The 24032-nt window shown below is 47.3% G+C and overlaps 1 protein-coding gene across 9 annotated transcripts in view; it reads left to right on the top strand.

Moving 5' to 3' along the window:
• PRP4K (pre-mRNA processing factor kinase PRP4K) overlaps nt 1-24032 on the top strand; it is a 160665-nt gene that overhangs the window by 120177 nt on the left and 16456 nt on the right. For all 9 annotated transcript variants that reach the window (XR_010177780.1, XR_010177782.1, XR_010177783.1 and 6 more), the window contains 5 exons: nt 5969-6042; nt 11937-12027; nt 12912-13059; nt 23125-23262; nt 23357-23510. Coding sequence is in view for 1 of the 9 variants with exons in the window: in XM_063923071.1 (XP_063779141.1) it covers nt 5969-6042; nt 11937-12027; nt 12912-13059; nt 23125-23262; nt 23357-23510 (605 nt within the window). In the remaining 8 variants the exon portion in view is untranslated. The remainder of the gene's footprint in view (nt 1-5968; nt 6043-11936; nt 12028-12911; nt 13060-23124; nt 23263-23356; nt 23511-24032) is intronic.

Below are 24032 nucleotides of genomic sequence, written 5' to 3' on the forward strand. Positions count from 1 at the left end.
CTGGGTTTATAGCGCTGGGGTGTGTGCTGGCATACTCTCTCTCTGTCTCTCCTAAGGGCCTTGTGGGGGGAACTGTCTTCAAAAAGGGCATTCCCTGTGTGTGTGGTGTGTCGGTACGCTTGTGTCGACATGTCTGATGAGGAAGGTTATGTGGAAGCAGAGCGGGAGCAAATGAATGTGGTGTCTCTGCCGACGGCGCCGACACCTGATTGGATGGATATTTGGAAGGTTTTAAATGATAATGTTAATTCCTTGCATAAGAGGTTAGAAAAAGCTGAAGGCTCAGGACAGTCAGGGTCCCAACCCGTGCCTGATCCTATGTCGCAGAGGCCGTCAGGGTCTCAGAAGCGCCCACTATCCCAAATTGTTGACACAGATACCGACATGGATTCTGACTCCAGTGTCGATTACGATGATGCAAAGTTACAGCCAAAATTGGCTGAATCCATCCGTTATATGATTATAGCAATTAAGGATGTGTTGCACATCACAGAGGAAATCCCAGTCCCTGACAAGAGGGTACATATGTATGGGGAAAAGAAGCCAGAGGTAACCTTTCCCCCCCTCACACGAGCTAAATGAGTTATGTGAAAAGGCTTGGGAATCTCCATATTAAAAAATTTGGATTTCCAAAAGGATTCTTATGGCGTATCCTTTCCCGCCAACGGACAGGTTACGCTGGGAATCCTCCCCTAAGGTGGACAAAGCTTTTAACACGCTTATCCAAGAAGGTAGCCCTGCCGTCACAGGATACGGCTACCCTCAAAGATGCTGCGGATCGCAAACAGGAGGTTACCCTGAAGTCCATTTATACACATTCAGGTACCTTACTGAGGCTGGCGATCGCGTCGGCCTGGATGTGTAGTGCTGTAGCAGCATGGACGGATACCGTGTCTGAGGAAATTGATACCTTAGACAAGGATACTATATTGTTGACCTTGGGGCATATTAAAAACGCTGTCCTATATATGAGAGATGCTCAAAGAGACATTAGTCTACTGGGTTCTAGAATAAATGCTATGTCAATTTCTGCCAGAAGGGTCCTGTGGACTCTGCAATGGACAGGTGATGCAGACTCAAAAAGGCATATGGAGGTTTTACCATACAAGGGTGAGGAATTGTTTGGGGAGGGTCTCTCGGACCTGGTCTCCACAGCTACTGCTGGAAAGTCAAATTTTTTGCCATATGTTTCCTCACAGCCTAAGAGAGCACCGTATTATCAAATGCAGTCCTTTCGATCACAGAAAAACAAGAAAGTCCGAGGTGCGTCCTTTCTTGCCAGATGCAGGGGCAGAGGAAAGAAGCTGCACAACACAGCTAGTTCCCAGGAACAGAAGTCCTCCCCGGCCTCTTAAAAATCCACCGCATGATGCTGGGGCTCCACAGGCGGAGCTAGGCCCGGTGGGGGCACGTCTTCGAAATTTCAGCCACAAGTGGGTTCACTCCCAGTTGGATCCCTGGGCAATAGATATTGTGTCTCAGGGATACAAGCTGGAATTCGAGGAGATGCCCCCTCACCGATACCTCAAATCGGCGCTGCCAGCTTCCCCCCACGAGAGGAAAATAGTGTTAACTGCAATTCACAAATTGTATCTTCAACAGGTGGTGGTCAAGGTTCCCCTCCTTCAACAAGGAAGGGGTTATTATTCGACCATGTTTGTAGTCCCGAAACCGGACGGTTCGGTCAGACCCATATTGAATTTAAAATCCCTGAACATATACCTGAAAAGGTTCAAGTTCAAGATGGAATCGCTGAGAGCGGTCATCGCAAGCCTGGAAGGGGGGGATTTTATGGTGTCTCTGGACATAAAGGATGCATACCTTCATGTCCCCATTTATCCACCTCATCAGGCGTACCTCAGATTTGTGGTACAGGATTGTTATTACCAATTTCAGACGTTGCCGTTTGGTCTCTCCACGGCACCGAGAATATTTACCAAGGTAATGGCGGAAATGATGGTACTCCTGCGGAAGCAAGGAGTCACAATTATCCCATACTTGGACGATCTCCTCATAAAAGCGAGATCAAGAGAGCAGTTGCTGATCAGCGTAGCACTTTCTCTGGAAGTGTTACGGCAACACGGCTGGATTCTAAATATTCCAAAGTCGCAGTTGGTTCCTACGACTCGTCTGCCTTTCCTGGGCATGATTCTAGACACAGACCAGAAAAGGGTTTATCTCCTGATGGAGAAAGCTCAGGAACTCATGACACTGGTCAGGAACCTTTTAAAACCAAAACAGGTGTCAGTGCATCACTGCACTCGTGTCCTGGGAAAGATGGTGGCATCATACGAGGCCATTCCCTTCGGCAGGTTCCATGCGAGGACTTTTCAATGGGACTTACTGGACAAGTGGTCCGGATCATATCTTCAGATGCATCGGTTAATCACCCTATCCCCCAGGGCCAGGGTGTCACTCCTGTGGTGGCTGCAGAGCGCTCACCTTCTCGAGGGCCGCAGATTCGGCATTCAGGACTGGGTCCTGGTGACCACGGACGCCAGCCTACGAGGTTGGGGTGCAGTCACACAGGGAAGACTTTTCCAAGGTCTGTGGTCAAGTCAAGAGACTTGCCTTCACATCAACATCCTGGAACCTAAGGGCCATATACAACGCCCTACGTCAAGCGGAGACCCTGCTTCGCGACCAACCGGTTCTGATTCAGTCAGACAACATCACCGCAGTGGCTCATGTAAACCGCCAAGGCGGCACAAGGAGCAGAGTGGCGATGGCGGAAGCCACCAGAATTCTTCGCTGGGCGGAGAATCACGTAAGCGCACTGTCAGCAGTGTTCATCCCGGGAGTGGACAACTGGGAAGCAGACTACAGTTCTACAAGTTTGATACCCTGGCTGAGGACCTCGTGTTTGCTCAATCGGTGCTGCAGAGTCATCCGCACTCTCCCGCCCGTTTGGGAGCTTTGGTATAATCCCCATGGTCCTTACGGAGTCCCCAGCATCCACTAGGACATTAGAGAAAATAAGATTTTACTTACCGGTAAATCTATTTCTCGTAGTCCGTAGTGGATGCTGGGCGCCCGTCCCAAGTGCGGACTTCTTCTGCAATACTTGTATATAGTTATTGCTTCAATAAGGGTTAAGTTATGGTTGCATCAGGGTTTGACCTGATGCTCTGTTATTTGTCATACTGTTAACTGGCTGTTATCACATGTTATACGGTGTGATTGGTGTGGCTGGTATGAATCTTGCCCTGGATTACCAAAATCCTTTCCTTGTACTGTCAGCTCTTCTGGGCACAGTTTCTCTAACTGAGGTCTGGAGGAGGGGCATAGAGGGAGGAGCCAGTGCACACCAGAACCTAAATTCTTTCTTAAAGTGCCCATATCTCCTGCGGAGCCTGTCTATCCCCATGGTCCTTACGGAGTCCCCAGCATCCACTACGGACTACGAGAAATAGATTTACCGGTAAGTAAAATCTTATTTTTTTTCCTTTTCCGGATATACTGAAATGTCTGTAAGATTAATAATTCTGCTGAATAAACATACTCTATTGAAAAAAAAAAAAACCTGTTTGTGGTACTGAAACCGGGTGGTACGATCAGGCCGATATTGAACCTAAAGTCATTGAACCCTTATTTGAGGGAATTCAAATACAAGATGGAGTCTCTGAGAGCGGTGATCTCAGGTCTGGAGGAGGGGGAATTCCCTGTATCCCTGGATGTCAAGGATGCGTACCTTCACATTCCAATCTGGCCGCCTCACCAGGCTTATCTAAGATTTGCGCTGCTGGACTGTCACTATCCGTTCCAGGCACTACTGTTTGGCCTCTCCATGGCACCGAGGGTGTTCACCAAGGTCATGGCGGAGATGATGCTACTCCTCCGCAAGCAGAGTGTGAACATAATTCTTTATCTGGACGATCTGCTGATAAAAGCGTTTTCCAGGGAGAAGCTGTTACAGAGCATTGCTCTCTCAACTCAACTACTACAGGATCATGGATGGATTCTGAATCTTCCAAAGTCGCACTTGGAGCGGACAAGGAGACTCTCCTTCCTGGGGGTGATCCTCGACACGGAAGTACATAGGGTGTTTCTGCCGGAGGAGAAAGCGTTGGTGATACAATGGTCCGGGATGTTCTGAAGCCAGCCCGGGTATCGGTTCATCAGTGCATTCGCCTTCTGGGGAAGATGGTTGCCTCTTACGAGGCTCTACAGTATGGAAGACTTCATGCAAGGTCTTTCCAACTGGATCTCCTGGACAAATGGTCGGGATCTCATCTTCACATGCACCAGCGGATACGTCTGTCGACAAAAAACGGAATTTGCTCCTCTGGTGGCTGCAAACTTCTCACCTACTAGAGGGCAGCAGGTTTGGGATTCAGAATTGGATCCTTCTAACCACGGGTGCAAGTCTCAGAGGTTGGGTAGCGGTCACCCAGGGGGAAAACTTCCAAGGGAGGTGGTCAAGTCTGGAATCCATCCTTTCATAAACATTCTGGAACTAAGGGCCGTGTAAAACGGTCTTCTACAAGCGGCACATCTTCTAAAATATCAGGCCATTCAAATTCAGTCGGACAATGTAACAATGGTGGCCTAAATAAACTGACAGGGCGGAACGAAGAGCAGAGCTGCAATGTCAGAGGTAACAAGAATCCTGCTCTAGGCGGAAAAGCACACAGTGGCGCTGTCAGCAATTTTCATTTCGGGAGTGGACAACTGGGAAGCGGACTTCCTCAGCAGACACTATCTCCATCCAGCCTCCCTTTGTGCCTCCTACAGCACCTTGGGATCTTAATGTGGTGCTGCAGTTCCTGCAGTCGAATTGGTTCGAGCCTGTACAGGAGGTTGATGTCAAGTTTCTTACTTGGAAAGCGGTCACACTATTGGCATTTGCATCTGCTAGATGTGTGTCAGAATTGGGGGCATTGTCCTGCAAGAGCCTCTACTTGATTTTCCATGAGGATAGAGCTGAGCTTAGGACGCGTCTGCAATTTCTTCCGAAGGTTGTCTGCTTTTCATATCAACCAACCTATTGTGGTGCCAGTGGCTACTGACTCCTCAATCACCTCACAGTCCTTAGATGTTGTGAGGGCTTTGAAGATTTATGTGAAGAGAACTTCTCGTCACAGAATGTTGGATGCTCTATTTGTCCCAACAAGGTTGGGTGTCCTGCTTCTAAGCAGACAATTTCTCGCTAGATCAGGTTCACTATCCACCATGCTTAATCTACGGCAGGATTGCAGTGTCCAAGATCTGTTAAGGCCCACTCTACTCGTAAAGTGGGTTCTTCCTGGGCTGCTGCCCAGGGTGTCTCTGCTTTACAACTTTGGTCGGGGTCGAACACGTATGCTAAGTTCTACAAGTACGATACTTTGGCCTCCGAAGACCTTAAGTTTGGTCAATCGGTGCTGCAGGAGCCTCCGCGCTCTCCCTCCCGTACTGGGAGCTTTGGTACATCCCCATGGTACTAATGTGGACCCCAGCATCCTCTAGGACGTAAGAGAAAATAGGATTTTAATTACCTACCGGTAAATCCTTTTCTCGTAGTCCGTAGAGGATGCTGGGCGCCCGCCCATCGCTTCGTTTTCCTGCAGTTGTTACTTGGTCAAGTACTTCATTGTTACTTGGTTAAGTACTGTTGTTCAGCCGTTGCTGAATTGTTTCAAGCTGGTTAGCTTGGCTTTCTGTTATGTGTGAGCTGGTGTGAATCTCACTATCATCTGTGTATTTCCTTCTCTTGAAGTATGTCCGTCTCCTCGGGCACAGTTTGTAGACTGAGTCTGGTAGGAGGGGCATAGAGGGAGGAGCCAGCCCACACTATTAAACTCTTAAAGTGCCTATGACTCCCAAGGTACCCGTCTATACCCTATGGTACTAATGTGGACCCCAGCATCCTCTACGGACTACGAGAAAAGGATTTACCGGTAGGTAATTAAAATCCTATTTTTGTTGCATGTAGTCCTTCCATTTTACTTTCAAAGCACTAATTTTGCCAATCCTTTACTTTTCACAGGTGCTACACAGAAGAAAATATCTGCCCCTGACATGTTCACAGAATCTGACGACATGTTTGCTGCATGCTTTGATGTAAGTATGTGTTGGTCAACCATTGCTGGCATAAGTTTTATGGGACATGTTCTGTAGAACGTGTATCACTGTAACATTGGCAGCCTTGGAGTTTAGTTATTTTTTTAGTCTTGTGTCTTTAGACCAGTTTATACATTTTTGCTTCAGAGTTTACCCACACTTTCTAATTTTGTTTTTATTACTTTGACCATACCTCCATTTCTTTCTGTCTTTTTTCCTTTCTCTTGTCTTTCTTTCTTCTTTTTTTTTTGTGCTCTTTTTTTTGCTTTTTCTTTCTTTTTCTTTCTTTCTCTATCTTACGTCCTAGGGGACACTGGGAATCCATTTAGTACCATGGGGTATAGATGGGTCCACTTGGAGCCATGGGCACTATAGAAGTTTGGTAACGTGTGGCTGGCTCCTCCCTCTATGCCCCTCCTACCAGGCTCAGTTTAGAAAATGTGCCTGAAGGAGCCGGTCACATCTCTGTAAGCTCCTAAAGAGTTTTCTGCATTTATTTTGTACGTTTGTTATTTTCAGGCATGATTGGATGGCACCAGCCGGCCTGCTTCGTGGGACTTGGGGGAAGGGGGGGGGGATGGCCCAACCCCAACCCCACTCCACCAAGGGTTAATGTTCCCGTTCCTTGCTGAGGGGACGCTATCTCCTGAGAGAACTATTCGCAAGCCCAACCACGGCGAGCGTACATTCCCGCAGCACGCCGCCACCCCTAACAGAGCCAGAAGATGGATGAGTGGTGAGTACTAACCATGATGGCGGCATAAGGGTATGGAGACGCACGGCTTCTATACACGGCGAACTGAGTCTCCAGACTTAGTACACTGTAGTGTCACAGTACCCAGACTGGCAATACAGGCTTAAAAGGGAGCTTACTCCATTTTATGCACTCAGACACACAAAGCCAGTATAAAGAAGATCTGGAAGACCGCGTGCTATTGAAGGGGCGGGGCTTCACTATGAGCAGATCCAGCAGCTCACAGGCGCCATTTTCCCTACTACAGCTGCACAGACGCTGACTACAGGGACGCGCAACTCCTCCGGAGAGCCTCCAGATTACCTCAACGGTACCAGCGGGGAGCTATATACTAGTGTACTAAATTCCTAATCTAGGTATTTAGTCTGCGACCCGGCTAAGCTTGGCTTTAGCGATAAGGACGCAGTTTGCTGGTTCTATCCTCTCTCTGTGTCTCTTGGGAAGGGCTCTTTGTGGGTTAATTTTGCATATTTAACCTATTCCTGTGTGTGCGCTGTCACCGCTGCAGTATGTCAAGCAAAGAGTATTTCATTTAAGGCACAGTGTTCCTCTTCTCCAGGGGGTTTACTAGTGTGTACTCAAGTGTAGTATTCCTTCTCAGGCTAGTGAGGCGGAGCCAGCATGGCTGGACTCCATTAGGGGGATGATTTCCACCATCTCTACTAAACTATCTCCTAATGAGAAAGAGACACAATACTTAGGATAGTCTATGGCTGAGTTTATGCAAAAGGACTCCGTGTGGTGGACTTAGAGGTAGGGGAGGGTACTCTGTTGAAGGGTGTAGAGGCTCTCATAGATTCAGTCAGAGACATCCTCAATATCCCTGATAAGGTGACAGAGGAGTGTGAGGAATCTTTCTTTAATATAAAGAAAAAATCCTCAGCCACTTTTCCTGTGTCAAAGGAACTAAATACCCTGTTTGAAGAACCGTGGGTTACTCCAAATAAGAAATTTCAAATTCCTAGGCGGTTATGATCATCTTTTCCTTTTCCTCTTGAGGATAGGAAAAAATGGGAAAATCCACCGATAGTGGATACATCCGTCTCCACGCTCTCACGTAAAATAGTATTACCTGTTCCCTGCAGCCTCCCTAAAGGATACAGGTGATTGTAAGATTGAGACTACACTCAAATCTTTGTATACAGCTGTAGGGGTGGCCCAGAAACCCACTATAGCATGTGGATGGATTACTCGAGCCATTGCTAAAATGGTCTGGTAATTTAATTGAGGGGTTAGACACCTAACCGCAAGAGAGAATTGCTTTACTCCTGCAACAAAATGGTGGAAGCCATTAAGGACAGGTTTGCTTAATGCACACACTACAGCTATGGTAGTGTCGGCATGCAGGGGATTATGGCTATGTCAGTGGACTGCTGACGCAGAGTCCAAGAAAAGTGTAGAAGGCCTGCCTTTCACAGGTGAGGCCTTATTTGGCGACGAACTCGACAAGTGGATCTCACGAGCTACTGCGGGTTAGTCCACTTACCTACCTTCTGCAGCTCCGCCAGCTAGGAAGGCCTACTCAGGACCCAATTTACAGTCCTTTCGGGCTGCCAAGTTTAAGGGCAAGACCAGAGGTTCTTCTACCACCGCCAGAGGTGCTAGAGGTAAACCTTGCAAACCAGCGACTGCTGGTTCACAGGAACAGAGCTCAGGCTCTACCTCCTCAAAGCCTTCCGCATGCTGGTGGACCGCGATGCCTGGGAGACCGGCAGGTGGCAGCCCGGCTAAAATTCTTCAGTCACATCTGGACGAGATCTTGCCAGGATCCCTGGTCATAGACCTTATATCCCAGGGCTGCAGACTGGAGTTCCAGGATCTCCCACCTCACAGATTCTTCAAATCAGGATTACCAGTTTCACAAGAGGCAAGCATAACCTTACAAGACACCATTCAGAATCTGTTACATCTACAAAACAAGGCTTACTTTTCCAGCTTGTTTGTAGTACCGAAACCGGATGGTTCGGTAAGACCGATTCTGAACCTCAAGTGTTTGAACCCATACTTACGAGTGTTCAAATTCAAGATGGAGTCTCTGAGAGCGGTGATCTCAGGTCTGGAAGAGGGGGAATTCCTAGTGTCTCTGGATATAAAGGATGCGTACCTTCACATTCTGATCTGGGCGCCTCATCAGGCTTATCTACAATTTGCACTGCAGGACTGTCACTACCAGTTCCAGGCCCTGCCATTTGGTCTCTCCACGGCACCTAGGGTGTTCACCAAAGTGATGGCAGAGACGATGATACTACTTCGCAAACGAGGAGTGAATGTAATTCCTTACCTGGACGATCTTCTGATAAAGGCTGCGTCCAGGGAGCAGTTGTTAGAGAACATTGGTCTCGCGACCAGATTACTCCTGGATCATGGGTGGATTCTGAACCTACCAAAATCTCACCTAGAACCATTGCAGAAGCTTCATTTCCTGGGAATGATACTGGACACGGAGTATCAGAAAGTGTGCCTTCCCTTGGAAAAGGCAATGGTAATCCAGTCGATGGTTCGGGCCATCTTGAAGCCGACCCGGATCTCAGTACATGTTTGCATCCGCCTTCTGGGGAAGATGGTGGCTTCTTACGAAGCCCTTCATGCTGAGGCCCTTCCAACTGGATCTGTTGGAAAAATGGTCCAGATCGCATCTTCACATGCACCAGCAGATTAGTCTGTCGCCGAAAGCCAGGATCTCCCTCCTGTGGTGGCTACAAACTTCTCACCTAGTGGAGGGTCGAAGGTTCGGGATTCGGATCCTTTTAACCACAGACTCAAACCTCAGAGGTTGGGGTGCAGTCGCCCAGGGGGTACACTTTCAGGGAAGATGGTCAAGTCAGGAAGTCGTCCTTCTAATAAACATCCTGGAACTCAGGGCTATCTACAACGTCCTTCTGCAGGCCTCATCTCGCCTTCAGAATTAGACCATCCAAGTCCAGTCGGACAATGTGACGGCGGTAACGTACATAAACGGACAGGGCAGAACGAAAAGCAGAGTCGCACTGTCAGAAGTGTCAAGAATTCTCCTCTGGGCAGCAAAACACGCCGTGGCGTTGTCGGCGATCTTCAGTCCGGGAGTTGACACTGGGAGGAAGATTTCCTCAGCAGCCACGACCTGCACTCGAGGGAATGGGGCCTCCACCCGGAGGTGTTCCAGTGGTTGACACATCGGTGGGGGTATCCACAAATCGACATGATGACCTCTCGACTCAACAAGATGCTCAAGCGGTATTGTTCCAGGTCGAGGGACCCACTAGCTGTAGCGGTAGACGCCGTGACAACTCCGTGGGTCTACCAGTTGGTGTACTTGTTTCCTCCCATTCCTCTGATCCCAAGAATTCTCAAAAGAATAAAAAGGGAAAGAGCTCAAGCAATCCTCATTGCTCTGGACAGGCCGCGAAGGGCCTGGTATGCGGATCTACTTGAGATGCTAATTGAAGATCCGTATGACTCTGCCTCTTCGTCTATCAAGACTTACCACAGCTACGTTTGACGGCATGGAAGTTGAACGGCTGATTCTAGCCAGGAATGTGTTTTCTGACAAGGTCATTCAGACTATGATCCAGGCCAGGAAGGGGGTAATGTCAAAGCATTACTATCTTATCTGGAAAAAATGTCTCTTGGTGTGAGAGTAGACATTATTCCACCGTGGAATTTCAACTGGGACGTTTCCTGCTTTTTCTGCAGTCGGGAGTTGGTGTGGGCCTACACCTAAGCTCCATAAAAGTTCAGATTTCGACCTTGTCTGTTTTCTTTCAGAAACAATTGGCTTCTTTCCCTGAGGTCCAGACGTTCTTGAAAGGTGTTCTTCACATTCAACCTCCCTTTGTGTCTCCCACGGCACCTTGGGATCTCAATTTGGTTCTTAAATTCCTCCAATCGGACTGGTTTGAACCGTTACAGGAGGTAGACGTAAAGTATCTTACGTGGAAGACCGTCACGCTGTTGACCTTGGCTTCGGCATGGCGTGTGTCAGAGCTTGGGGCAATGTCTCACAAGAGCCCCTACTTGATTTTCCATGAAGACAGAGCAGAACTCAGGACTCGTCAGCAATTCCTTCCTAAGGTGGTGTCGGCGTTTCACATCAACCAGCCAATTGTGGTCCCGGTTGTTACTGACACTTCTGCTACTTCAAAGTCCTTGGATGTTGTAAGGACTTTGAAGGTATATGTAAAGTGAACTACTCGTCACAGGAAATCAGACTCGCTGTTCGTTCTGTATGAAGCAGGACACCCAATCTTGTTGGCATTAAAGCAGTCTATTGCTCACTGGATCAGGCTCACTATCCAGCATTCTTATTCCATGGCAGGCTTGCCGATTCCAAAATCTGTACAGGCCCACCCTACTTGATTGGTGGGTTCCTCTTGGGCGGCTGCCCGGGGTGTTTCGGCATTACAGCTTTACTGAGCAGCTACTTGGTCGGGTTTGAACACGTTTGCTAAGTGTTAGGAGTTTGATACCTTGGCCTCTGAGGACCTTCAGTTTGGTCAGTCGGTTCTGCAGGAACCTCAGCACACTCCCACCCGGTTTGGGAGCTTTGGTACTTCCCCCATGGTACTAAATGGATTCCCAGTATCCCCTAGGATGTAAGAGAAAATAGGATTTTAATTACCTACCGGTAAATCCTTTTCTCATAGTCCGTAGGGGATACTGGGCGCCTGCCCGGTGCTACGTTCTTCCTGCAAGATTACTTGTTTAACTGTTTGGTTCAGCTCTTGCTGTTCTGGTTTTCAAGTTTGGTTAGCATAGATTTCCTCTTGTTCTGGTTGTGCTGGTTCGAAAATGTCACCACTTTCCTTATATATATCCTTCTCTCAAAGTATGTCCGTCTCCACGTGCACAGTTTCCTAGACTGAGTCTGGTAGGAGGAGACAGCACACGTTATCAAATTTCTATAGTGCTCATGGCTCCAAGTGGACCAGTCAATACCCCATGGTACTAAATGGATTCCCAGTATCCCCTACGGACTACGAGAAAAGGATTTACCGGTAGGTAATTAAAATCCAATTTTTACTTTCTCTCTTTCTTTCTTTCTTTCTTTCTTTCTTTCTTTCTTTCTTTCTTTCTTTCTTTCTTTCTTTCTTTCTTTCTTTCTTTCTTTCTTTCTTTTTTTCTTTTCTTTTTTTCTTTCATACATTTATATTTTTCATTTCAGAGTGCTCGTTTTAGAGCTGCTGGCATTGGTAAAGACTTCAAAGAAAATCCCAACTTAAGGGATAACTGGACAGATGCTGAAGGCTATTACCGTAAGTGACTGATGTCATGGTTATTTGCATAAGCAGTGTCACCTGATATAGGACCAAATTCAGTATAAATTGCATTTGTAAAGCTGCTCGATCTGTACACTACGATGTGATCGCAGTTCTGTGTGAACATAGCAACCATCTGCTGCAAGCTTCGTAAGCCTGAACTTGCATAGACTAGCAGTCGTATTGCAGCTTGCGAGGCCAAGGAAACGAAGTCTCATGACAGTCCTTGGCTATGCCACTCCTGGAAAATGGGGGCTACTCGCATAAGTAATCCAACCTGAATCAGATCCATAGCAATCTGCCACTACTAATCTGTAGCAACTGCAGACCAGGGCATGTAATTTGTTTGAGGTTTCAAATTCTGCACCCATACCAGTTAGTTTTGTTTGCTTGTGTTTAAGTTGACGTTGTCCCATTTGTGACCAGTCACATTGTATGTATCAGACATAGCTTCCTGTGCAAAGCATGTGTTTAGACCATTAATTAAATATAAATGTTCTAGCTTATGAAAACAGCTAAATCAAAAACTGTTTTAATAAAATTGTGCTGTATGATCAGGGGTGTGCTTAAATATGGCAATGTAATTATTTGCTTTTCTCCGTTATTAACTTTGGCAGGCATAAGAAAACTAATGTAATATTTGTAGGAGTAAAGGTACTCTAAGCAAAGCACCGTCCCTATCCTGAGTGCTAGAGATCTGTTTAAAGTTGTCAGATTTTTGTGTAAGCTTACTTCTGAACAGGCCGCATTTTCATCTAGGCGCCATGTGTATCATAATAGAAGTACTGTATTTTGCCTACCCATCTTATAAAATAGCTTAATATTTGATGCCTGATATGTTTAAATATTTTTCTATCCTTTATTTTTGGGTTTCTTCTTAGGTGTCAACATAGGTGAAATATTGGAAAAACGGTATAATGTGTATGGATACACAGGTCAAGGAGTCTTCAGTAACGTCGTACGTGCTCGAGATATGGCAAGAGCAAATCAAGAAGTTGCCGTCAAAATCATCAGAAACAATGAATTAATGTAAGCTTTAATCACTGGCATTTTGTAAATGATGACAAAGGGCCATGTGCACTGCAGGTGTGGCAGATAACACATTTGCAGAGAGAGTTAGATTTGGGTGGGTTATTTTGTTTCTGTGCAGGGTAAATACTGGCTGATTTATTTTTTCACTGCAATTTAGATTTCACACCCCACCCAAATCTCTCTGCACGTTATATCTGCCCCCCCCCCTGCAGTGCACATGGTTTTGCCCAACTTCTAACAAATTTGCTGCTGCGATCAACTCTGACTTACCCCCAAAGTAATAAGTATTGTGAAGTTTGTTGATTATTATTTTCTCTATCATTCACTAGGGGACACTGGAGAGCTAGACAGCTGGGAGTGTGAAGGATGCAGACCGGAGGTAGCACAATGTAGTAAAAAAAAAAAAATATTCACAGCTGGCTCCTCCCCTTTCACACACCCCCATCCCTCCAGTTTGAAAAATTGTGCTTGGAGGTATCAGCACAGGAGAGGAGCTCTTGCTCCATGAAAGGTTTTTTCTCTCTAAATTTACAAGTGGGCCGATCCAGCCTATATGAAAGGATGGTGAAGGCTCCCACAATCTATTCTTAAAGTATATAGTGAGACAAAGATCCCGGTGGAAGGGATCAGTGTCTCACTCAGAAGATCGTCAAGCAGTGAGTACTGAGCAGGGGCATTGCGCGCAGCAAGGCGGCTAATTCCCCCAGCAGCAGATGTTGATCTCCCCGCGGGCAGGTGCGCTGGTAGTGTGAGTTTTAACAGGTGCGCAGTGGAAGGAGGAGAGCTGCCGAGGTCACCGCTGAATCGGAGACCCGACAGCAGAGCGGCGCAAGCCAGGACGGGAGGCTCTGAGCGGCGGTCACAGCACTTCTAGCAGGAGCAGAGAGGCGCGCATATGGCAGCAGGAAGCAGCGGATAGTAATTACAGATAATGGGGGCTCCCTGTGGGTGCGCAGGATGGGCTAACAGGGCAGGCATGCCTATTCTTCACAGGAAGCAGCCGGATATGTTAAGGATCAGGGGCTGCAAGGTGAATAAAAAAAAAATCAGTTTAGTCCATTTTCTTTTTCTCAGGCGTGCAGATAGAGCGCGAAATCCTATCTGAGGGGGGCGGACATGTTAAGAGTCCTGTTACAGAGGGGGACTGTATAGCTTATAATGTTAGTGTTTTACCTCGGCTGCAGGGGATACAGACTGCAGTTACATTCTCACAGGTTATACATGCTGGTGCTGGCTGGGAGAAAAGAGATTAGTATAGGCTGTACTGCTGAGATCTTTCTGAAATTAATTTCTCTGACGTCCTAGTGGATGCTGGGGACTCCGTAAGGACCATGAGGATTAGCGGCTCCGCAGGAGACTGGGCACAAAAGTAAAAGCTTTTAGGTCACCTGGTGTGCACTGGCTCCTCCCCCTATGACCCTCCTCCAAGCCTCAGTTAGATTTTTGTGCCCGAACGAGAAGGGTGCACACTAGGTGGCTCTCCTGAGCTGCTTAGTGAAAAGTTTAAGTTTAGGTTTTTTATTTTCAGTGAGTCCTGCTGGCAACAGGCTCACTGCATCGAGGGACTAAGGGGAGAAGAAGCGAACTCACCTGCGTGCAGAGTGGATTGGGCTTCTTAGGCTACTGGACATTAGCTCCAGAGGGACCGATCACAGGCCCAGCCATGGATAGGTCCCAGAGCCGCGCCGCCGGCCCCCTTACAGAGCCAGAAGACAGAAGAGGTCCGGAAAATCGGCGGCAGAAGACGTCCTGTCTTCAACAAGGTAGCGCACAGCACTGCAGCTGTGCGCCATTGCTCTCAGCACACTTCACACTCCGGTCACTGAGGGTGCAGGGCGCTGGGGGGGGGGGGGCGCCCTGAGACGCAATAAAACACCTTGGATGGCAAAAAAAATGCATCACATATAGCTCCTGGGCTATATGGATGAATTTAACCCCTGCCAGAATACACAGAAAAACAGGAGATAAGGCCGCCGAGAAGGGGGCGGAGCCTATCTCCTCAGCACACTGGCGCCATTTTCCCTCACAGCTCCGTTGGAGGGAAGCTCCCTGGCTCTCCCCTGCAGTCACTACACTACAGAAAGGGTTAAAAAAGAGAGGGGGGCACTAATTACGCGCAGTATTAAATAATACAGCAGCTATAAGGGGAACAACACTTTTATAAGGTTATCCCTGTATATATATAGCGCTCTGGTGTGTGCTGGCAAACTCTCCCTCTGTCTCCCCAAAGGGCTAGTGGGGTCCTGTCCTCTATCAGAGCATTCCCTGTGTGTGTGCTGTGTGTCGGTACGTTTGTGTCGACATGTATGAGGAGAAAAATGATGTGGAGACGGAGCAGATTGCCTGTAATAGTGATGTCACCCCCTAGGGGGTCGACACCTGAGTGGATGAACTGTTGGAAGGAATTACGTGACAGTGTCAGCTCTGTATAAAAGACAGTGGTTGACATGAGACAGCCGGCTACTCAGCTTGTGCCTGTCCAGACGTCTCATAGGCCGTCAGGGGCTCTAAAGCGCCCGTTACCTCAGATGGCAGATATAGACGCCGACACGGATACTGACTCCAGTGTCGACGGTGAAGAGACAAATGTGACTTCCACGTTACATGATTGAGGCAATGAAAAATGTTTTACACATTTCTGATAATACGAGTACCACCAAAAAGGGGTATTATGTTCGGTGAGGAAAAACTACCTGTAGTTTTCCTGAATCTGAGAAATTAAATGAGGTGTGTGATGATGCGTGGGTTTCCCCCGATAACAACTGATAATTTCTAAAATGTTATTGGCATTATATCCTTTCCCGCCAGAGGTTAGGGTGCGTTGGGAAACACCCCCTAGGGTGGATAAAGCGCTCACACGCTTGTAAGAACAAGGGCTCTACCCTCTCCTGAGATGGCCGCCCTTAAGGATCCTGCTGATAGAAAGCAGGAGGGTATCCTAAAATGTATTTACACACATACTGGTGTTATACTGCGACCAGCAATCGCCTCAGCCTGGATGTGCAGTGCTGGGCTGGCGTGGTCGGATTCCCTGACTGAAAATATTGATACCCTAGATAGGGACAGTATATTATTGCCTATAGAGCATTTAAAAGATGCATTTCTATATATGCGTGATGCACAGCGGAATATTTGCCGACTGGCATCAAGTCTAAGTGCGTTGTCCATTTCTGCCAGTAGAGGGTTATGGACACGACAGTGGTCAGGTGATGCGGATTCCAAACGGCATTTGGAAGTATTACCTTATTAAGGGGAGGAGTTATTTGGGGTCGGTCTTTCAGACCTGGTGGCCACGGCAACAGCTGGGAAATCCACGTTTGTACCCCAGGTCGCCTCTCAACATAAGAAGACGCCGTATTATCAGGCGCAGTCCTTTCGTGGGCAAGCGGACAAAAGGTTCCTCATTTCTGCCCCGTGACAGAGGGAGAGGAAAAAGGCTGCAGAAATCAGCCAGTTCCCAGGAACAGAAGCCCTCTCCCGCCTCTGCCAAGCCCTCAGTATGACGCTGGGGCTTTACAAGCAGAATCAGGCACGGTGGGGGCCCGTCTCAATGAATTTCAGCGCGCAGTGGGCTCACTCGCAAGTAGACCCCTGGATCCTTCAGGTAATATCTCAGGGGTACAAATTGAAATTCGAGACGTCTCCCCCTCGCCGTTTCCTAAAGTCGGCTTTACCGATGTCTCCCTCTGACAGGGAGGCAGTTTTGGAAGCCATTCACAAGCTGTATTCCCAGCAGGTGATAATCAAGGTGGTACCCCTCCTGCAACAGGGAACGGGGTATTATTCCACACTGTTGTGGTACCGAAGCCGGACGGCTCGGTGAGACCGATTCTAAATCTAAAATCTTGAACACTTACATACGGAGGTTCAAATTCAAGATTGAGTCACTCAGAGCAGTGATTGCGAACCTGGAAGAAGGGGACTACATGATGTCTCGGGACATCAAGGATGCTTACCTTCATGTCCCAATTTACCCTTCTCACCAAGGGTACCTCAGGTTTGTGGTACAGAACTGTCACTATCAGTTTCAGACGCTGCCGTATGGATGGTCCACGGCACCCCGGGTCTTTACCAAGGTAATGGCCGAAATGATGATACTCCTTCGAAGGAAGGGAATTTTAGTTATCCCTTACTTGGACGATTCCCTGATAAGGGTAAGATCCAGGGAACAGTTGGAGGTTGGTGTAGCACTATCTCAGGTAGTGTTGCGGCAGCACGATTGGATTCTCAATATTCCAAAATCGCAGCTGATTCCGACGACTCGTCTTCTGTTCCTAGGGATGATCCTGGACACAGTCCAGAAAAAGGTGTTTCTCCCGGAGGAGAAAGTCAGGGAGTTATCCGAGCTAGTCGGGAACCTCCTATAACCGAGCCAAGTCTCAGTACATCAATGAAAGGGTTCTGGGAAAAATGGTGGCTTCCTACGAAGCAATCCCATTCGGCAGATTCCACGCAAGAACTTTCCAGTGGGACCTGCTGGACAAATGGTCCGGGTCGCATCTTCAGATGCATCAGCGGATAACCCTGTCACCAAGCACAAGGGTGTCTCTCCTGTGGTGGTTGCAGAGTGCTCATCTTCTAGAGGGCCGCAGATTCGACATTCAGGACTGGGTCCTGGTGACCACGGATGCCAGCCTGCGAGGCTGGGGAGCAGTCACACAGGGAAGGGATTTCCAGAGCTTATGGTCAAGCCTGGAGACATCACTTCACATAAATATCCTGAAGCTAAGGGCCATTTACAATGCTCTAAGCTCAGCAAGACCTCTGCTTCAAGGTCACCCGGAGTTGATCCATTCGGACAACATCACGGCAGTCACCCACGTAAACAGACAGGGTGACACAAGAAGCAGGAGGGCAATGGCAGAAGCTGCAAGGATTCTTCGCTGGGCGGAAAATCATGTGATAGCACTGTCAGCAGTATTCATTCCGGGAGTGGACAACTGGGAAGCAGACTTCCTCAGCAGACACGACCTCCACCCGGGAGAGTGGGCACTTCACCCAGAAGTCTTCCACATGTTTATAAAACTCGACAAGTATTGCGCCAGGTCAAGGGACCCTCAGGCAATAGCTGTAGACGCTCTGGTAACACAGTGGGTGTACCAGTCAGTGTATGTGTTCCCTCCTCTGCCTCTCATACCCAAGGTACTGAGAATCATAAGATGGAGAGGAGTAAGCACTATATTCGTGGCTCCGGATTGGCCAAGAAGGACTTGGTAACCGGAACTTCAAGAGATGCTCACGGAGGATCCGTGGCCTCTACCTCTAAGAAGGGACCTGCTCCAGCAAGGACCCTGTCTGTTCCAAGACTTACCGCGGCTGCGTTTGACGGCATGGCGGTTGAACGCCGGATCCTGAAGGAGAAAGGCATTCCGGATGAAGTCATTCCTATCCTGATCAAAGCCAGGAAGGATATAACCGCAAAACATTATCACCACATTTGGCGAAAATATGTTGCGTGGTGCGAGGCCAGTAAGGCCCCGACGGAGGAATTTTCAACTAGGTCGATTCCTACATTTCCTGCAAACAGGAGTGTCTATGGGCCTGAAATTGGGGTCCATTAAGGTTCAAATTTCGGCCCTGTCAATTTTCTTCCAAAAAGAACTAGCTTCAGTCCCTGAAGTTCAGACGTTTGTAAAAGGGGTACTGTATATACAGCCTCCTTTTGTGCCTCCAGTGGCACCTTGGGATCTCAATGTAGTTTTTGGGTTCCAAAAGTCACATTGGTTTGAACCACTTAAATATGTGGAGTTAAAATATCTCACATGGAAAGTGGTCATGCTGTTGGCCCTGGCCTGGGCCAGGTGCGTGTCAGAATTGGCGGCTTTATCCTGTAAAAGCCCTCATCTGATTTTCCATTCGGACAGGGCGGAATTGAGGACTCGTCCTCAGTTTCTCCCTAAGGTGGTTTTCAGCGTTTCACCTGAATCAACCTATTGTGGTGCCTGCGACTACTAGGGACTTGGAGGACTCCAAGTTGCTAGACGTTGTCAGGGCCCTAGAAATATAGGTTTCCAGGACGGCTGGAGTCAGAAAATCTGACTCGTTGTTTATTCTGTATGCACCCAACAACCTGGGTGCTCCTGCTTCTAAGCAGACTATTGCTCGTTGGATTTGTAGTACAATTCAGCTTGCACATTCTGTGGCAGGCCTGCCACAGCCAAAATCTGTAAAAGCCCATTCCACAAGGAAGGTGGGCTCATCTTGGGCGGCTGCCCGAGGGGTCTCGGCTTTACAACTTTGCCGAGCAGCTACTTGGTCAGGAGCAAATACGTTTGTAAAATTCTACAAATTTGATACCCTGGCTGAGGAGGACCTGGAGTTCTCTCATTTGGTGCTGCAGAGTCATCCGCACTCTCCCGCCCGTTTGGGAGCTTTGGTATAATCCCCATGGTCCTTACGGAGTCCCCAGCATCCACTAGGACGTCAGAGAAAATAAGAATTTACTTACCGATAATTCTATTTCTCGTAGTCCGTAGTGGATGCTGGGCGCCCATCCCAAGTGCGGATTGTCTGCAATACTGGTACATAGTTATTGTTACCAAAAAATCGGGTTATTGCTGTAGTGAGCCATCTTTTCTAGAGGCTCCTCTGTTATCATGCTGTTAACTGGGTTTAGATCACAAGTTATATGGTGTGATTGGTGTGGCTGGTATGAGTCTTACCTGGGATTCAAAATCCTTCCTTATTGTGTACGCTCGTCCGGGCACAGTATCCTAACTGAGGCTTGGAGGAGGGTCATAGGGGGAGGAGCCAGTGCACACCAGGTGACCTAAAAGCTTTTACTTTTGTGCCCAGTCTCCTGCGGAGCCGCTAATCCCCATGGTCCTTACGGAGTCCCCAGCATCCACTACGGACTACGAGAAATAGAATTATCGGTAAGTAAATTCTTATTTTATTAAAGACTATGGGGGGTATTCAAATGTTTAAAAAGTTGGTTGGGTGTCTGTTTTTCCTGTATATTAGATAGGAAAAAACAGACACCCAACTGACTTTTCAAACAATTGAATATCCCCCTATATGTTTTGTCTTCCAAGTGACACTGCTGACAGGTCCTGCGGAGGAGGAGTACCAGAATTTCAACCCAGTCAACTCAAGCTGTATCAAGAGTTGGTGGTGTGGGGGTTGTAAACATCAGACTGGTTAAAAAATTTTTTTTTTTAGTATAATTCCAGCTGTGTGACCCCAAATTTTTTCATTGCTCCCTATATGCCTATGGGCTTTCTCCTCCTATTAGGGTGAAAGTATTGCTGATTGGTGGTTGTGTGTGTTTGTTTTATAATGTCTAAAGCACCAACCAAGTCCACATAATGTGGAAAAAGGAGCACTAATGTTGGCAGCTCCGGGGTGTTCGACACATGTTTGGGAATGGATGCTTAACCTGGGAGCTGTGGTCCATCTGGGTCATGGGAAAATGCCCTGGAAGATATTTCTAAGGAAATGACGGAATCCCGAATTCAACATTTAGAATGGGTTGTAGGTTTTTCCAAAACTATGGAGGAATTCCTAATTAGAATGACTTCCCCTCCCACGGTACATGGTGCCGCAGAACGCGGGTGTGACATACAGGACCATCCTGGGGGGGACCCACTAGAGACCCCTGTGTGAACTGGCTAGTGGTGGCTTAAACTAGCACTTGGGTGATGGTTTTTAAGTACTTTGAGACATTGCCAGTATAAAAAACTCTGTACCTCTGGCGCCATTGAGGGGGGGCAGAGCTACCTCAGAGAGGGACCAGCGGCATTTTGGAGCCTTCCTCTGCTTACTGCAGCAGCAGACTTACACAGCTCCTCCTGACACTCAAGACATGCTGGAAAACTGGCTCATGTTGTAGCAAAGGGGGAGAGCCGCTATTGTACACAAACTGTGTTCTATACAGGACAGAAATCATAGGTGTTTCACTGTGATATAATTAGCAGGGGTGTGCTGGTCTGCTCTCTCTCTCTCTCTGTCTCCCTCTCACATACAGTAAGGGCAGGCTTGATAAGTTTTACTGTCTCTATGTGTACGTCATTGTGATTTACTGTGAACACCACACCAGATTCTCTCCCTTATCGTCTGATTCTGTTTCATGTGAACAATTCAGCCAATATTCACAACTTAGTGAGGGGGCTGGGGGAGAGCGTCAAGAGCCTTCCTGGCTAGGGGCCCTTAAGAATATGATGTCTGATATGTCATCACAACTCACAGGTTCAGAAAACTCCGCTACTACAACAGGCTGTTGCAGACGTAGCTGCTAGGGCAGACGTTACACAGCTCCCCCTCTTCAACTCCGGAACACAAAAGCGTGGTTTACCTGCCTTACTCTCTGATTCGGATGGGGAGGACTTGGATCCCGTTAGTGGGGATTCCACTTCTGCTCAGGGTATTGAACCCCTCATTCTGGCTATACGGGACGTTCTAAAACTCCCTATAGAGGACGCTGCGTCACAGCAGTCATTTTTCTTTACACAGAACAAGCCTAATGTCACTTTCCCTGATTCTGCAGAGTTAGATGACCTATTTAAGTTAGCCTGGAAAAATCCAGACAAAAAATACAAAGTGTCAAAAAGATTTTTGCACATTTTCCCATTTGCTCCTGAAGGTATGAAATTCTTGGAAGAACCCCTGGGGGTTGACGTATCAGTCTCTCGACTGTCAAAAAAGACCCTGGGGACAGAAAAATAGAGACTACACTAAAGTCTATCTACACAGCAGCAGGTGTATCACAGAGGCCGGTCATAGCGGGTTGCTGGATTACCCATGCCATTCACACGTGGGCTTCTGAAACTCAGGAGGGCCTCTCCGGGGATATGCCTCTGGTCACTACGGTGACTCTCCTGAAGCACATTCAGGACACTGCATGCGTCCTGTGTGACTCGCTCAAGGAGATGGGCAATATTAATGGTAGGACTTCTGCCATGGCAGTGTCGGCGTGCAGAGCCTTGTGGTTGTGTCAATGGATAGTGGACTCAAAATCCAAGTGCAGTGTGGAATCTCTTCCCTTTTCTGGGTAATGGCTCTTTGGGGTTGAGTTTGATACGTGGATTTCCAAAGTTACTGCATGGAAATCCACGTTTCTTCCATCTGGGGCCCCGCCAGTTAGGCATTCCTACCTGGGGCCGTCTGTTCAGTCCTTTCGGTCTAACAGATTTCGATCTAGGGCCAGAGGTGCCTCCAATGCAGCTAGCGGCACCAGAGGTAAGACCAGAAAACCTGCGAACACCGGTTCTCGGGAATAGAGCACCAGTTCTGCTTCCACTAAGTCCTCAGCATGACGGTGCCCACCCACACCGAGGGCATCTTGAGGTGGGAGCTTGACTGCGTCACTTCAGCCGCATCTGGGAAAGCTCCTGCCAGGATACCTTGATAAGGGACCTCATTTCTGAGGGCTACAAGCTGGAGTCGACTATTCTCCCCAACGATTTTTCAAATCAAGCTTACCAGCTTTAGAGGATACGCAAGTTACGTTGCAACAGGCCATACAAAAGTTGGTCCAGTCCCACGTCATTGTTCCAGTACCAATACAACAATAGGGAAAGGGTTACTACTCCAGCCTGTTTGTGGTACAGAGGCTGGATTGCTTGGTAAGGCCCATTTTGAATCTAAAGTCCTTGAATCCTTATCTCAAGGTTTTCAAGTTCAAAATGGACTCCTTAAGGGCAGTGATTGCGGGCCTTGAAGAACAGGAATTCATGGTTTCCCTGGATATCAAGAATGCCTACGTTCATATTCCAATTTGGCCACCTCATCAAACTTATCTGAGGTGGGTCGTGAAGGGGGAGGTGCCAGCTGTGCATAATTTTTTTGCTACATTGTGCTACCTCCGGTCTGCATCCTTCACCCCCCCCCCCAGCTGTCTAGTTCTCCAGTGTCCCCGAGTGGATTCAGAGAAGTGGATTTATTGGTAAGTACCAAAATCCTCTTTTCCTGAGCATTCAGATATTACTTTGTTGACAATTGCAATACTACACTATGTTCAGATATTTAGAAAAAAAGTGTTGCAGAGTACTTTTATATAGTTTTGCACAAAGTATTTTATTTGTTTCTTCCTTTTGTGTGTGTGATTAAACTAATCATCTGTAGGCAAAAGACTGGCTTAAAAGAATTGGAGTTTCTGAAGAAATTGAATGATGCGGACCCAGATGACAAGTTTCACTGTTTGCGGTTGTTCCGTCACTTTTACCATAAACAGCATTTGTGTCTAGTGTTTGAACCTTTAAGGTAAATTTACATTAAGATTCAGATATGGTAACATTTCTCTGTATTGTACAAATGCAAAATAGATTTTCTGAGCAACCACTTTCATCTCTTTAAGCATGAACTTGCGAGAGGTTTTGAAGAAGTACGGCAAAGATGTAGGCCTGCATATCAAAGCCGTGAGGTCCTACAGCCAGCAGCTCTTCCTGGCCTTAAAACTTTTAAAAAGATGTAACATCCTTCATGCTGACATTAAACCTGACAACATATTGGTAAGAATGCATGTATGGTTGATAGAAATGATTAAAATATAATAGTTGCTCACACCGTGTAAATGTCACATTGATGATTTGTAGGGGTAGCTGTAACAATGCAATAGTTTAATGGACTGCTTGGACTAAATTTAGTTTCTTTAAACCTCTGACTTAAGTATTAGTGTAGCTGAGCAGCTTCTGCCATGGTTGAATAATATGTTTGTACTAGGCAGCTCTTAGCCTTTAATAACTTTCACTGCCGTTTTTGTGATTACACCACTTCACTTTTTTACTTTTATCATGGTCCAGTTGATGAGCCGAAGATGATACTTTGCCATACACTGGTTTAAATCTGTAAGGGGCAGGGGTTTACAATGATTTGTTTAGCTTCTGATCTAATATGTTGTGAAATAATTTGAACATTTTTAGTAGAAATTTGTATTTGATTGTTAAATCGAAGTTGACTTTGTGTTTTGGACGGGAGATGAATCTTGATCATTAGGCAATAACTTGCTTATGTAGCGTTTAAAGTTGTGCATG

This window comes from Pseudophryne corroboree, chromosome 5, assembly GCF_028390025.1.
Source record: "Pseudophryne corroboree isolate aPseCor3 chromosome 5, aPseCor3.hap2, whole genome shotgun sequence".
Taxonomy (NCBI): Eukaryota; Metazoa; Chordata; class Amphibia; order Anura; family Myobatrachidae; genus Pseudophryne; species Pseudophryne corroboree.